The sequence below is a fragment of the Chiloscyllium plagiosum genome, unplaced genomic scaffold, assembly GCF_037043375.1.
Source record: "Chiloscyllium plagiosum isolate Xiang-an unplaced genomic scaffold, Cpla_swu_hap1 HiC_scaffold_9, whole genome shotgun sequence".
In the NCBI taxonomy this organism is placed as follows: domain Eukaryota; kingdom Metazoa; phylum Chordata; class Chondrichthyes; order Orectolobiformes; family Hemiscylliidae; genus Chiloscyllium; species Chiloscyllium plagiosum.
The window spans coordinates 97,961,586-97,977,988 of NW_028270147.1; the positions used below are offsets into that span (position 1 = coordinate 97,961,586).

The 16,403-nt window shown below is 46.1% G+C and overlaps 1 gene segment (V, D, J or C); it reads left to right on the forward strand.

The window, feature by feature from the left end:
* Window positions 1-227: 227 nt before the first annotated feature.
* The window catches only part of LOC148149204 (Ig kappa chain V region Mem5-like), a 421,612-nt gene continuing 405,436 nt past the window's right edge, over window positions 228-16,403 (forward strand). Inside the window, 2 exon segments of the V gene segment in view lie at window positions 228-323; window positions 484-779. Of these exon segments, the coding sequence occupies window positions 275-323; window positions 484-779 (345 nt within the window).

A 16,403-nucleotide genomic window follows, 5' to 3' on the forward strand; every position in this document is an offset into this window, starting at 1 on the left:
CTGGAGGATGGGATTAGTGTCATCAGATCGCTGTTTAACAGCACAGATACAATGGGCCAAATGGCCTCATTCACTGCTGTTCACATCAATGACTCTGAGACAGAGAGAGAGAGAGACGAGGAAGTGCGAAAGACTGATGTGGCTCTCTCTGCCCGATGCCATTTACATACTGAGGAACACCCAGTCAGACTCTCACAGGCTGCAGCTTTATAAAGCAGAGCCCAGTGAAGGGAGAGTTTATCAGGAACCAGGCACAGGGACAGGAGCACACACCATGATTTCACACATCCAGCTGATCTGGCCCCTGGCATTCTGTGTCGCAGGTACAAATCTCTCTCCTTCCACCTTGAATCTTTAGCTGCTCTCCATTTCACTCCAATTCCACTGACTCGTGATTGAAGGGAAAATGCTAAAACCAGAGGAATGCTCAGTGTCTCCAACAATCTCTCATTGACTTCACTGTGTTTCTCTCTGACCCCTCAGGTATCAGTGGGGACATCACCATGACTCAGTCTCCCCCGGTGCTGTCAGTGGGACTGGGCCAGACCGCAACCATCACCTGTACGGCCAGTCAAAGCATTAGCAGCTACCTTGCTTGGTACCAGCAGCGAGAAGGTCAGAAACCCTCTCTCCTGATCTATCAAGCAACAAATCGATTCACAGGAGTCTCCAATCGATTCACCGGCAGTGGATCAGGGACCAGTTTCACCCTGAAAATCAGCAACGTTCAGAATGAGGATGTCGCTGACTATTACTGTCAGCAGCATTACAGCTACCCTCGACACAGTGATACAGATCCGTACAAAAACCTCAATACACACAGCATCACCTCCTGTACTGACATATCCCAGAGTAATATAAAATGTATAATACTGGACACACACAGTCCCACCACCTGAACTGACATATCCGATAGTTAGATATAAATGAAACTGAACAAATTACCCCATGCTGGGATTGTTACTGTCCACGGCACACTCCAGTCCCTGTGGTGTCCACCGCTCACTAAAGGCCTCACGTTTCCCTCTTACATTCTATGGCCACATGTGAAGGGCAGCTGCAAGATTTAACATCGAATTTCACAACTCTCCCAAGCCCAGCTGCACACAACCGAGAGACACAGAGACAGAGACACAAAGACACATGAATGAGGGAAAGACAGAGAGGGGCAGCAAGAGGGTGAGAGTGAATGAGAGACTGGGAGAGGTTGAGAGTGATGGGGGGAAGCAGAGATCAGAGGTTTTTGTACAGCCTTTCCACTAGGAGCTCTCACTGTGGCTTACATTCGGTAAAGGAACCAAGCTCAGACTGAGTAAGTAAACCTCAATCCTCCGTTATTAACCCTGTCAATACTGAAACACAATTTCTAAAATACAGTTGCTGAATTGTTGAAGGTGTTAGTGGGGAACTGCAGTGAATGAAATGGTTAATTGAGGAGCACTGTGTCTAACAGGGTGTCCAGCTGTATTTCTTTAGTTCCATTGCTCCCTTTAAGAAACAAGATATAAGTCAGTTAGTTTTACTCACCGTGTGGAGGAGCTCTATCCATTTGCATCCTGTGGTCCCATTCCTGCAGCATAGAGTGAAATCAGTGAGTAGCCTCCTGCCAGTCTCAGTGTGACGGACACGGGCAGAGTTTGATGTGAGCTCTGGCTCCCTGTCCCAGTCTCTGATCTCACTGACCTCAGCAGCAGCAGCAGCAGCAGCAGCAGCACAGTGAGACACCGAGCTCCCACCTCCCCCAGCTTTAACTCTGCTCAATCACACAATCACAGAATTGTTACAGTGCACAAGGAGGCCATTCTGTCCATCCTGTCTGTACTGGCTCTCTGAATGAGCAATTCACTGAGTGTCATTCTCCTGCCTTCTCCCTGTCACCCTGCACATTGTTCCTTTTCAAATAGCATTCTCATTCCCTTTGAAATGTTTCAATTGAAATTGCCTCCACCACACTCTCAGGCAGTGCATTCCACACCTTAACCACTCACTGGCTGAACATGTTGTTCCCCATCTCACTTTTGTTACTTTTCCCAATTACTTTCAATCTGCGGTCTCTCAATCTCAATCCTTTCTCAATTGGGAACATTTTCTTCCTATTTACTATGTCCAGGCCCCTCCTGGTTTTAATTCCTCGAACAAATCTCCTCTCAGCCTTCTCCAAAGAAGACAATCCCAAATTCTCCAATCAAACTTCATAACTGAATTATTCACCTCCTTCCTGAATTATTCACATTTTCTATGTCCCCATGATTTTATAAACCTCTACAAGGTCACTCCTCAGACTCTTACACATCAGAGTAAAAAGTCTCAGCTTTTCCGGCCTCTCATTGTCATGGAGTTATACAGCGTGGAAACAGACCTTTCAGTTCAACTTGTCCATGCTCACCAGATATCCTAAACTGACCTCATCCCATTTGCCAGCATTTGGCTTACATCCCACTAAATCCTTCCTATCCATGTTCCCATCCCAATGTGTTTTAAATACTGTAATTGTATCTGCCTCCAACACTTTCTCTGGCAGCTTGATCCATACACATACCACCCTCTGTGTGACAAGTTACCCCTCAGGTCCCTTTTGAATCTTTTGCCTCTCACCTTAAACCTACGCCATCTTGTTTTGGACTCCCTTTCCCAAGGAAAAGACCTTGGATATGCACCCTGTCCATGCCCCTCATGGTTTTATACACATCTATAAGACCATCCCTCAGCCTTGAATGCTGCATGGGAAATAGCCCCAGTTTCTTCAGCCTTTCCCTTTAGCTCAAACCTTCCAATTCCTGGTCATGTCCTTGTAAATTATTTCTGCAGCTTTTTAAGTTTAACAACATCCTTCCTATCGCAGAATGATCAGAATTGTTCACATTATTCCCAAAGTGGCCTCACCAATCTCCTATACAGCTGCACCATGATGTCCCAACTCCTGTACTCAATGCAGTGACCAATAAAGGCAAGTGTACCCAACACCTTCTTCATCAACCTGTCTACCTGTGACCCCACTTTCAAGGAATAATGCACCTGCATCTTCACCCCGAGATCTCTGTGTTCAGCAACACTCCACAGGGCCCTACCATTAACTGTATGAGTCCTGCCCTGGTTTGCCTTACCAAAATGCAACATCTCACATTTATCTAAACTGAACTCCATTTGTCACACCTCTGCCCATTGCCCCATCTGATCAATGTCCCGCTGTACCCTGAAATGATTTTCTTCACTATCCAATGTCCCGCCAATTTTGATGTCATCTACAAACTTACTGAAACTCCTATATTCACATCCAAATCATTTCTTTAAATGACAAAAGCAGTGAACCCAGCTCCAATGCTTGTGGCACACAGCTATTCACAGATCTCCAGTCTGAAAAACAACCCTTTACCATCACTCTCTGTCTCCTATCTTCAATCCAATTTTTTTTACCCCAATGGCTCACTCCCTCTGGATCCCATGTGGTCTAACCTTACTAACCAGTCTATCATGTGGAACCTTGTCAAACACTTTACTAAAGTCCATATAGATAATGTTTACTGTTCTGTCTTCATCAATCTTCTTTGTCACCTCCTCAATCAAATTCAGGAGACATGAATTCCTATGCATAGAACCACATTGATTATCCAAAGAATGTAAATCCTATCCCACAGAATCCACTCCAACATGTTACCCAGCACTGACATCAGGCTCACTGGTCTATAGTTCCCTGGCTTTTCCTTACAGTCTTTCTCAAATAATGGCATAACATTAGCCAACCTCTCTGGTTCTCCAGCACCTTACCCATAGTTGTCAGTGATACACATATCTCAGCAAGGGGTCCAGCAATCTCTTCCCTAGTTTCCCACAATGTTCTGGGATACACATGATCAGGTCCTAGGGTTTATCTATCTTTCTGTGTTTTAAGATCTTTTGCGTCTCCTCATTTGTGTGTGGTCTCTTTTCAAGACATCACTATTTTTCCAAATTCCCGAGCTTTCTCCCCAATAAATACTGACCTGAAATATTTGTTTGGGATCTCACCCATCTCTTGTGTCTTACCAAAATACAGCACTCACATTTATCTGAATTAAACTCCATCTGCCATTCCTCAGCCCACTGGCCCAGTTGGTCAAGATTCCATTGTATTATTAGCCCTTTTCACAGCCAATGATTAGATTAGATTCTCTACTGTGTGGAAACAGGCCCTTCGGCCCAACATGTCCACACCGATCCTCCGAAGAGTAACCCACCCAGACCCATTTTCCTCTCAGTAATGCATCTAACACTATGGGCAATTTAGCACAGCCAATTCACCTGACCTGCACATCTTTGGACTGTGGGAGGAAACCAGAGCACCCGGAGGAAACTCACACAGACACAGGGAGAATGTGCAAACTCCACACAGACAGTCATCCAAGGCTGGAATCGAACCTGGGACCCTGGTACTGTGAGGCTGCAGTGCTAACCACTGAGCCACCATGCTGCCCCCCTGAGTCACCACTGAGCCACCGATGCCTCCTGAAAATTCACCTGAATACACTCTCCCAACTCTGGCCCCTCTCTGCCCATTACACTGCTGCTACCCCAAACTATATTCAGAAACTAAAGACGCCCTCGCCCATTTATAACAACTCTATCACATTTGCAGGTCTCTGTAAATTCCTTGCATTTGTATTCCTCCACATCCTTCCCACTGGGAGGTGACTTATTGATTGCACTGAGGATTCTATGGACCTTGGTGTTCCTCTCTGATATTCCCTCCTGGCTCCCACAGTCCTGCCAAGTTAGTTTAAACCCTCTCTAACAGCACGAGTAAACCACCTCACAAGAATCTAAAGCCCTCCCTCATGGATCCTCTTTCCAGCCCCACAGTCACCTGTGTTCACCTCCTGATTCTATTCTCACCTGCATGGGACACTGGGAATAATCCGGCGACTCTTATTTTGAGTTCCTGCTGCTAATTCCCTCCGAAGCTCCCGAACTTCTGACTGCAAGACCACTTTTCTCCTTTTGTCACTAGGACCGATGTGGACCACTAATGCTGCCTGTTCCCCCTCTCCCCTCAGGGTGTTCTGCAGACGGTCAGTTACATCCTTGACTATGGCACCAGGGAGACACACCATCCTGGATTCCCATCTGCAGCTGCAGAAACACCTATCGATTGCCCTCACTCTCGAATCTCCTCTCACTATCGCTCTTCCAGTCTTCCTTGTGCCCCCCTGTACAGCTGAGCCTCCCGTGGTGCCATGGACTTGCCTCTGGCTGCACTCCCCAGATGTACCATCATTCTCATCAGGATTCTGAACTGAATCTTGGTTGTAGAGTGGGATGCACTCAGGGGATTTCTGTACTAGCTGCCTGGTCCTTTTGGACTGTCTGCTGCTCCCCCATTCCCTCTCTCCCTGCATACTCTGAAGCTGCAGAGTGACCACATCTAGAAACGTGCTCTCCATGGAGCTCTCAGCCTCACGGATGCTCTGCACTGACACCTGCTGCTGCTCAAGCTCTGAACCCTGGAGCTCCAACTGCTGTCACTGACCACACTTCATGTACTCATGGTATTCCAGGAGCGGGGAAACATTCTGAAGTTCCCACATGGATGCACACTCTTTCCACTCTTGGATTGTCTCTTTGCAGAGTTCTGATGACAAACAGCTATAGCAGGGCTCACAGTCCAGTGGGTTCAGTGTTCCAGGGGTTTGGGGAAATTGTCCAGAAGACTTTAAGAAACAGGAGCAGAAATCAGCCATTCAGCCCATTGAATCTGCTCTGCCATTTGATCTTGGCAGATATGCTTCTCATCTCCATGCTCCTGCCTACTCCACAGGAACTTTCCATCCCCTTGACAATCATGAACCTATCTATCTCTGTCTTAAATACACTCAGTGACTTGGCCTGCACTGCCCTCTGTAACAATGAGTTCCACAGATTCCCCATCCTCTGGCTGAAGAAATTCCTCCTCATCTCATCTCACCGTGCCGTGTGGGTGGCACGGTGGCACAGTGGTTAGCACTGTTGCCTCACAGTGCCGGAGACCCGGGTTCAATTCCCGCCTCAGGCAACTGACTGTTTGGAGTTTGCACATTCTCCACGTGTCTGTGTGGGTTTCCTCTGGGTGCTCCGGTTTCCTCCAACAGTCCAAAGATGTGCAGCTTAGGTGAATTGGCCATGCTAAATTGCCCATAGTGTTAGGTAAGGGGTAAATGTAGGGGTATGGGTGGGTTGCGCTTCGGCGGGTCAGTGTGGACTTGTTGGGCCTGTTTCCACATTGTAATCTAATCTAATCTAATTTAAAGGGTCGGCCCTTCATTCTGAGGCTGTGCCTTGGTTACCGAGTCTCTCCTGTTTTTGGAAACATCTTCTCCCCATCGACTCTATCCAGGCCTATCAGCATTCTGCAAATTTCAATAAGATCCCTCCTCATCCTTCTAAACGCGATTGAGTACAGACCCAGAGTCCTCAAACACGCCTCATATGACAAGCCCTTCATCCCCAGGATCATTCTTGTAAATACCTTCAATGCCAGCACATTGTTTCTTAGAATATGGGTCCCAAATCTGCTCACAATATTCCAAATTCAGTCTGACCAGAGCCTTACACAGCCTCAGCAGTACATCTCTGCCCTTGTGTTCTTGCCATATTGAAATGAATGCTAACATTTCATTTGCCTTCCCAAGCACAAACTGGACCTGCCTGTTAACCTTAAGAGAAACCTGACTGAGGTTTGTGCTTTAGATCTCCAAAGGCTTTCCTTATTTAGAAAATACCTCCACACCCTGACTCCATTGATTCCTGAAAGATCATCACCAATGTCCCCATAATCTCCTCAGTGATCTCCTTCAGAACACACTGGTGTAGTTCATCCAGTCTGGGTGAGTTATCCACATTAAGACCTTTCAGCTTCCCCTGACAGTCTTGAAGTACTAGGACACTGCTGGTGTTTTCCATTGTGCAGACTGATGTGATGTATGGATTCAATTCCTTTTTCTTCATTTTCCTATTATTCTTTTTCCAATGTCTATTTCTGCCTCCCTCTTCATTTTTATATATCTGATGAAACTCTTGCAATCTTCTTTTATATTACTTGTTCGCTTTCCCCCACATTTCACCTTCTGTACACTGAATGTTTTTTTTTAGTTATCCTCTACAGGTTTTTAAAGACTTCCTAATCCTCTGGCTTCCCACTATTCTTCACCACATTGTATGCCTTTTCCTTTTGCTTTTATGCTGTCCTTGACCTCCCTCATCAGCCATGGTTGCCTTGTCCTCCCCTTAGTCTGTTTCTTCTTTTTCAGGAGGAATTCCTACTCTGCTTCCTGAATTACGCCCAGAAACTCTGCTGTTTGCTGCCCCACCATCTTACCTGCTCGGCTCCCCTTCCAATCAACTCTGGTCAGCTCCTTCCTCATGTCTTTGTACTTACCTTTACTCAATTGAAATACTGATCCATCTGATTGCACCCTATCCCTCTCAAACTACAGGGGGAATTCTAACATATTATGGTCACTTATCCAGAGGGATACTTTCATCTTCAGCTCACTAATCAAGTTTACCTCCTTACACATCACTGAATCCAAAACTGCCTGTTCCAAATGATCAACCACAAGCTGTTTCAAAAACAATCTCATAGACATTCCATGAAATCCTTTTGTTGTGATGCACTACCCAGTCCACCTATCCATTGAAGTCTGCCATAACATTTTGTATTTGGCTTTTCTGTCTCCAGTTTCAAACTTCCAGCTCAGCACTGTCTCCATAACTTGTCCTACCTGCCTATCTTCTTTTCCACCTATCCACTCCACCCTCCCACCCCTATTGTACTCAACTATTGTACTCTATGCTACTTTCTCCCTACCCCCACCCTCCTCTCACTTTTCTCTCCACCCTTCAGGCTGTCTGCCTCTATTCCTGATGAAGGGCTTTTGCCCGAAATGTTGATTTTACTGCTCGTCGGATGCTACCTGAAGTGCTGTGCCAATCCAGCACCACTCTAATCGAGAATCTGGTTTCCAGCATCTGCAGTCATTGTTTTTACCCTTTTCTGTCTCCTGATTGATTTCCTTCCCCACACCCTGGTTACTGCTTGGAGACCTGAACATAACTTGCATCAGATTCTTTATTTCTTGGGTTCCTCAACTCTACCCACACAGATTCTACACCTTCTGACTGTATCACTTCTTGCTATTGATTTAAAGGCATTTCTTACGAACAAGGCAACTCTTGCCCCTCTGCCCATCTGCCTGTCCTTTTGATAGGACATGTATCCTTGGATATTTAGTTCCCAGCCTGGATCCCCTTACAGCCATGTCTCTATGATACCCACAACATTGTACCTGCCAGTTTCAATCTGCACTACAAGCTCATTGTGCATACTGTGTGCATTAAAGTACAACTCCCTCAGTCCTGCATTGACTGCCCTCCTTCATATCATTGTCCCCTTATCTGCTGTGCTTTACGTTCGATACCTGATCCTTTCCACACTCTCTGTCCTTTTACATCTTCTACAATCTTGAATAATCTCTCCTGAGCCCTCCTCCACTTTAACAAGTTTAAATTCCTTGGAAACTCAATTTACCTTGATTTGTGACATCATTTTTCTACCTTACTCGATTTGCTCCGTGCGTTTAGACACAAAGTCTTTATGTTTGATCTATTATTGATTTTCCCTGCACTTTTATGATCCCTTTGATATTCAAAAATTCTTTCCCTTCCTTTTATCTTCTGGTAACAATCAATCCCATCACTAACCAGTAATCCTACCTTCTCCTTTACCTTCCATTTTCTCATTTTCCATCCAACTGAACCAAATTACTTTCTCTTTGGGTTGAGTTCAGGACGATATTTATCCTTGAACCAAAATCATGAAGAATGCTCTTTGATCTCATTGCTTCCAGTGGGATCTTGCTGTGTAGAAATTGTCTGCCCCATTCCTGAAATTGCAAAAATGGCTGGTTTTCAAACAAAATGTAAATGTTTTGGGAGAGCCTGAGGTGCTGAGGGCTTGATTGAAACACAATTAGCGTCATGGAGATGTACAGCACAGAAACAGACTCTTCGATCTGACTTATCCATGCCAACCACAGAGACATAGAGTCATAGAGTCAGAGAGATATACACCACAGAAACAGACCCTTCTGTCCAACTTATCCGACCAGATTACCTAAATTAATCTAGTCCCCATTTGTCAGCATTTAGCCCATATCCTTCTAAACCCTTCCTATTCATATACCCATCCAAATGCCTTTTAAATGTTATCATACCAGCCTCCACCATTTCCTCTGGCAGCTCATTCCAAAAATGTACCACTCTCAGTAGGAATAAGTTTTGCCTTAGTTCCCATTTAGATCGTTCTCCTGATACTTTCCACCTATGCCCTCTAGTTCTAGACTCCTTCACTCTGACCAAAATATCTTCTTGTTTCACTTGATCAATGCCCCCCCATGATGTTAGAAACCTCGATATAGTCATCCTTCAGCCTCCAGCGATCCAGGGAAAATAGCCTCAGCCTATTCAGCCTCTCCCGATCGCTCCAACCCTCCAACTTGGCAACATCCTTGGAAATCTTTTCTGAACCATTTTAAGGTTCTCAGCATTTTTCCTACAGCAGGGAGGCCAGAATTCCACACAGTATTCCAAAAGGGGCCAAACTAATGTCCTTTACAGGTGCAACAGCTCCTAACTCCAATACTCAATGCATTGCCCAATAAAGGAAAGCATGCCAAATGGCTTTGACACCCCTCTACTTACCGGCAACTCCACTTTCAAGAAACTAATCTTTTTTGGGATGAACTGGGAGTCTTTCAGTTGTGCTTTTCCTAATCACCCTGTTCAGAAACAAACTTCTTGCTTTCACGCTCAACTGAAAATAAGATAAAGGAGGTGATGATTTAATGGTACTATTGCTGAGCTGTTCATCCGGAGATCCAGATTAATGTTCTGGGGACCAGGGTTAGAATCCTGCCACAGCAGATGGTGGAATTTGAATTCAATAAAAAAAATCTGCAATTAAGTGTCTAATGATGACCATGAAACAATTGTTGCTTGTCAGGAAAAAGCCATCTGATTCCTTAATGTCCTTTAGGGAAGGAAACTGCCATCCTTACCATGTGACTCCAGACCCACAGCAATGTGGTTGACTCTAAACTGCCCTCTGGGTGATTAGGGATGGGCAATAAATGTTGATCCTGCCAGTGACACTCACATCCCAAGAAGCAATTTAAACAATGCCTGTTTATTTATGGGGTTTGTTAGGTATTGGCTACAAATGTTCAAATGGATTGTTTTGCCAGTATATGTTCAGAGAATTAAAATCCCTTCAAATGGCAGGGACTAAAATTGTTTTGCTTGTCTTTCAGGCCGTGAGAACTCTCAGCCCAAGCTGACCCTGCTGCCCCCCTCCCCGGAGCAGGTCAATGCCAAGGGCACTGCCACCCTGGTGTGCCTTGCCAATCACTTCTATCCCGATGAGCTGGAGGTGCAGTGGAAGAAGGATGGTGCAGTCATTTCGGACGGGGTTCAGACCAGCAACTACCTGCGAGCTTCGGACAGCACCTACAGTGTCAGCAGCCTGCTGACTCTCTCTGGGTCTGACTGGGAGTCCAACGCTCGCTTCTCCTGTGCCCTCACCCACGTGACCCTCCCCTCTCCCCTAAGCAAGAGCATCAGGAGATCAGAATGTGTGTAGAGTGTTCAAGACAGTCCACAGAGGAGACACAACTTTAAATAGAACAGGGCTGAACTGGCAGGTCAAAGGTCATTGTCAGCACTGAATTTCAACTCTCTTCCTTCTCAGGACTGGCTCGGAGACATTTCTGAGGTTCAGGGGTTAAGGCAGTTCATTGGGACACAGAGCTTTATGCTATGTCAAACCTCATGCTGTCCCTATTCTGGGAGTGTTTGATTGGGACAGGGTTGATTTGTGATGCCAAGTAAAATCTCTTGAAGTTGCTGAAGACTGTCAGCTGTACAAAACAATGTGAACCTCAGAAGTCTCTGCTTCAGTCAACCAGATCTCCTTCCTGCTCAGCCGCCAGTTCCAATTTAAGGTTTTGTCACTGTGTAAAGGGACAGGATTCTCATGTTATTGAGAAAATCTCCACAAGTGTTTTCCTCAAGCTTCATTGTGGCTGTGAATTTGTGCAGCTTCCTCTGTCTGGGCTGTTAATTGCTGACTGTTTTCTGTCAATGTCAATCTGGAAAAGGGAATAAAGGTGAAGAAGATTCAGTCTCTGTCTCTGTCTGCTTTGGAGATTGACCACTCCATTCAGCCGATTGGCTGCATTTCAGCATGACATTGTCACAATTGGCTATTCTCCTGTCAATCAATGTCACATCCGTTGTAGAGGATACTGACAGCCAATCATCAATCACTTTCAAACGATCCCTTTGATCTGGAATCATTGGAGGTTACAAGATTCCAAACAGATCTCCATTAATGACCACCTGGACCATCTCTGACACCTCCCTCCCCTTCCTGGACCGCTCCATCTCCATTAATGATGACCGGCTTGACACTGACATTTTTTACAAACCCACCAACACCGAGGATTCCACCTCTTCCCAACCTACCTCTTGTAAAAATGCCATCCCGTATTCCCAATTCCTCCGCCTCCGCCATATTTGCTCCCAGAAGGACCAGTCCCACCACAGAACACACCAGATGGCCTTTTCTTTAGAGACCGCAATTTCCCTTCCATGTGGTCAAAGATGTGCTCCATCACATCTCGTCCACATCCCACCCCTCTGCCCTAAATCCCCACCCCTCCAACCGTAACAAGGACAGAACCCTCCTGGTGCTCACCTTCCACCCTACCAACCTTCGCATAAACCACATCATCCAACATTTCTGCCACCTCCAAACGGACTCCACCACCAGGGATATATTGCCCTCCCAACCCATTCCTGCTTTCTGCAAAGACTGTTCCCTCCGTGACTACCTGGTCAGGTCCACGTCCCCCAATAACCCACCCTCCCTTCCTGGCACCCTCCCCTTCTACCACAGGAATTGCAAAACCTGCACCCACACCTCCTCCCTCACCTCTATCTAAGGCCCCAAAGGAGCCTTACACATCCACCAATGTCATGTATTGTATCCGTTGCTCCCGATGCAGTCTCCTCTACACTGGGGAGACTGGATGCCTCCTCGCAGAGCGCTTTAGGGGACATCTCCGGGACAACCACACCAATTAACCCCACTGCCCTGTGGCCCAACATTTCAACTCCCCCTCCCACTCTGCCAAGGACATGCAGATCCTGGGCCTCCTCCACTGTTGGTCCCTCATCACCCGACGCCTGGAAGAAGAACGCCTCATCTTCCACCTCGGAACACTTCAATCCCATGGCATCAATGTGGATTTCATCGGTTTCCTCATTTCCCCTCCCCCCACCTCACCCCACCTCCAACCTTCCAGCTCAGCACCATCCTCATGACCTGTCCTACCTACTTATCTTTCTTTCCACCTATCAACTCCATCCCCAACCCCATTCACCTATTGTACTCTATGCTACTTTCTCTCCACCTCCTCTCATTTATCTCTCCACTCTGCAGGCATCCTGCCTCTATTCCTGATGAAGCGCTTTTGCCCAAAACGTTGATTTTCCTGCTCCTTGGATGCTGCCTAACCTGCTGTGCTTTTCCAGCACCACTCTGATCTAGACTCTGGTTTCCAGCATCTGCAGTCCTTGTTTTTACCTACAGCCAGAAAGTTGTGAGGACTCCATAATTACAATCTTAGGCATTCCCTCTTCACTCTGTGGTCCAGGCTCAGGTGCTGGGATTGCACTCTGCACTCTTTGCTGCATGCTGTGTTGTACCTGAAGTGATCTTCGGTCAATCACTGACACTGCAGGCTGCGTGTCCCTCTGAGTGCAGGTGTATTACATAATGCTGCCTGTAGGTGTCGCTCTGAGTGTGGGAGTGTTATTCAGAGAGACACCTACAGGCGGCATGGAGTGTGTGTGTGACTCAGTGCTGCCTGACTCTCTGAGTGTATGTGTTACTCAGTGTTGCCTGTAGGTGTCTCTGTGTGTTATTCTGCAATGGCTGGAGGCAGTGTAATGATTTGGAGATGCCGGTATTGGACTGGGGTGTACAAAGTTAAAAATCTCACAACACCAGGTTATAGTCTAACAGGTTTAATTGGAAGCACACTAGCTTTCGGAGCGCCACTCCTTCATCAAGAGGGTGCCCTCCCAACCACCTGATGATGGAGTGGCGCTCCGAAAGCTAGTGTACTTCCAATTAAACCTGTGGGACGATAACCAGGTGTTGTGTGATTTTTAACTTTGTATCTCAATGAATGAGAATGGGCCAAAGGGCCTTTTCTGTGCTGTATCAATCTATGCTCCATGCTGAGAGGGCAGTGCAGGTTAATGGTGACTAGGTTAGACAGTTCCAAGATGGCAAACTCATCATCAAGGGTCAGAGGAATTGGCTCAAGCTTCAGTGAAGTCCCACGTAAGTGCTTGGGAGGAGGGTCAAGGCTAATGGAGGCAAAGTCAATGGAGACTGAGTGAGGGCGCAGGGTGCTGACTGGAATCTCAAGGGGTTGCAGTGAGGCATGTGGGGACAAGAGGGGAGTGTGTAGGGAGGGAGTGCACTTCCAGTTGAAATGCGACCTTTGCCAGCAACAGCATGACCTTCAGCACCGGGGGTGTCCCTGTCTGTGTCAGGCTCACTGGCTGCTCTCTGTGTGATTCCACACAGCCACCCATGTAGTCACCATGCAAGGTCTTGATCTTGGCTACACTACTGTCTACACCACCATCTGCAATTACTGTCTGGACCTTCTGTCTACAACACCATCTGGACCCTCGGGTTGCACCACCGTCTGTACCCACTGTCTGCACCCAGTGTCCACAGCCACTGTCTAGTCCCTCTGTTTGCACCCACCATCTACACCCACTGTCTACACCGCTGTCTGCACCCTCTATCTACACCTCCCATCTTTCTGCTATTGCGAGATTGTATCCAATGGTTCCATTGAGATTACTGCACCCGAAGCCTGAATTTTAGAACCGGCAATGATTGTCTTCTAACCCTGACCTACAAAGTCTGTGTTCCATGTAATGGAAAATTAACAAAATTAACATTTACTCTGAAATATGAAAGACAGTGCTTGACTTAAATCAAAACTTTCTGACACTTTGCTGGAGTCTGCTGTCGAGGGACAGCTTGTCTCTGCGCAACTTTATAAACATTCAACAAGAGAAAAATATAAGAACAGTATGTCCACAACAAGGGAATGAAAAGAATAACAACTCAAATCTTCACAGTCTTTGTCCTTGAGAGTGTGATAAGAAACAGTATAAGGTGAATATCTGAATTACGCTCATGGCCATTGCACAAGGCATTTTTGTCAAGTGCATGTGGGTCCCTCCGCAATACAGAGGTTAAAAAAAATTAATAAAGCTCTTTTTGGTTGCTCTTGCTAATAGTTGAGTCGAGTCAATTTAATTTCCACAACATTCCACAATGGGCTGATTAATATTAATTACTGAATGCCATTTGATTTCTGTGATGGCAGGCCTGGTTGAGTTGGTGAGGATTGTGTTCACTGGAGTTTAGAAGAATGAAGAAAGGGAATCTTGTGGAAAGCTATAAAATTGGAACAGGATGAGACAAATTAGATGGAGGAAGGATGTTTCCAATCGTAGGGGAGTCCAGAACCAGGGCTCATAGTTTAAGGTTAAGGGGAAAACTCTATAGGATAGAGGTGAGAAAAAATGTTTTCACTCAGAGAGTGGTGAGCCTGTGGAATTCTGACACAGAAAGTGGTTGAGGCCAAAACATTATGTTTTCAAGAAGGAGGTCGAGATAGCTCTTGTGGCTAAAGAATCAAGGGATATGGGAGTAGAGAGGGATTACAGTATATTGCTCATTGATCAGCCACAATCATTTTGAATGGCATAGCAGGCTGGAGGGGCCAAATGGCCTACTCCTGCTCCTATCCTCTATGATTCTATGTAGCGTCTAATAGATTGCCAGGTGGAGGTCACTCTGTCAGATGGGTAAGTATCCATTCACAGATTCCCCCCACACCACTCCCCTTCCATTTTAATTGAGTCCACTCCTCCTGTTCTTATGTCTTTGCTATCTGACCAGTGGCCACACCTCCCCTTCACCACCCCGGCAGGGAGCTGTGCTTATAACCCATCTTTCCTTATAATTTGCTAACTGGGTGATGTGGTAGTGGGGTTTTCAAAAACAGGAAGAGCTGAATGCTTATCGCCTCTTGTGCTTATTTTGTTGTGTGCCTCTCTCAATATGAGTGACACAGCACTGCTGCTTCACAGAGCCAGGGACCCAGGTTCGAGAGTCATACAGCACAGAAATAGACCCAACGGCCCACCACGTCAATGTCGACCACCACACACTAAACTACATTAATCCTATTTACCCACAGTTGTCTGGAGCCTATTATACCCTGGCATTATAAGTGCTCATCCAAATGTTTTTTTAAAGTTTGTGAGATTTTCAGCCTGCACCACCCTCTCAGGCAGCATGTTCCATATATCTACCACACCCTGGGTCAAAAAATACTTCCACCTTAATCTTATGACCCCTGGTCTTAAACAGATCTGGATGAGGAGCGGAGGCTGCAGAACAGTGTGAGAGGTCAGGAGTGGAGAGAGGGAGAACAGTGTGAGGGTGAGGAATGGAGGCTGGAGCAGGCAGACGCTTGTGTTCTGGAAAGCTGCACAAATAGAGAAGAGATCCAAGAGCTGGTAGGAATAGTCTCCATGCTTCTTAACAGTAGCTTTATGGTGGGAAAGAGAATAAATCAGGAGATAATGACGGCCTGTAACTAAGGCTGCTTATTAATTACAAATGACTTTAATCCTCATGTTGATTATTTATAGTCAGATTTTTCTTTTTCATTCATTCACGGGATGAGAACGTCACTGACTCACACAGCATTTATTGCCCACCCCTAATTGCCCCAGAGGGCAGTTAACAGTCAACCACATTGCTGTGGGATTTGATTCCCATGTAGGCCAGACCAGGGAAGGATGGCAGTTCCCTTCCCTAAAGGACATTAATGAACCTGATGGATTTTCCTGACAATCGACATAGGTTCGTGGTCATCATTAGACTCTTAATTGCAGATTTTAAAAATCTGAATTCAAATTCCATCATCTGCCATGATGGGATTTTTGTTTGTGTCCCCAGAACCATATCTGGGTCTCTGTGCATTAATCACAGAAGGTTAGTGTGTAGGTACAGCAAGTCATCAGGAAAGCTCATAGAATGAGTCTGTTGTGAGGGGAAACTGAATGCAAGACTTCATTGAAACATGCAAGATCCTGAGGGGACTTGACCGGGTGGATGTGGAAAGCCTCTTGTGGGAGAATCCAGAACTAGGGATCACTGTTTAAAATGAAGGGAGAGTCTATTCAAAACAGAGATTGGGAAACATGTTTTTACTCTCAGAGGTTGT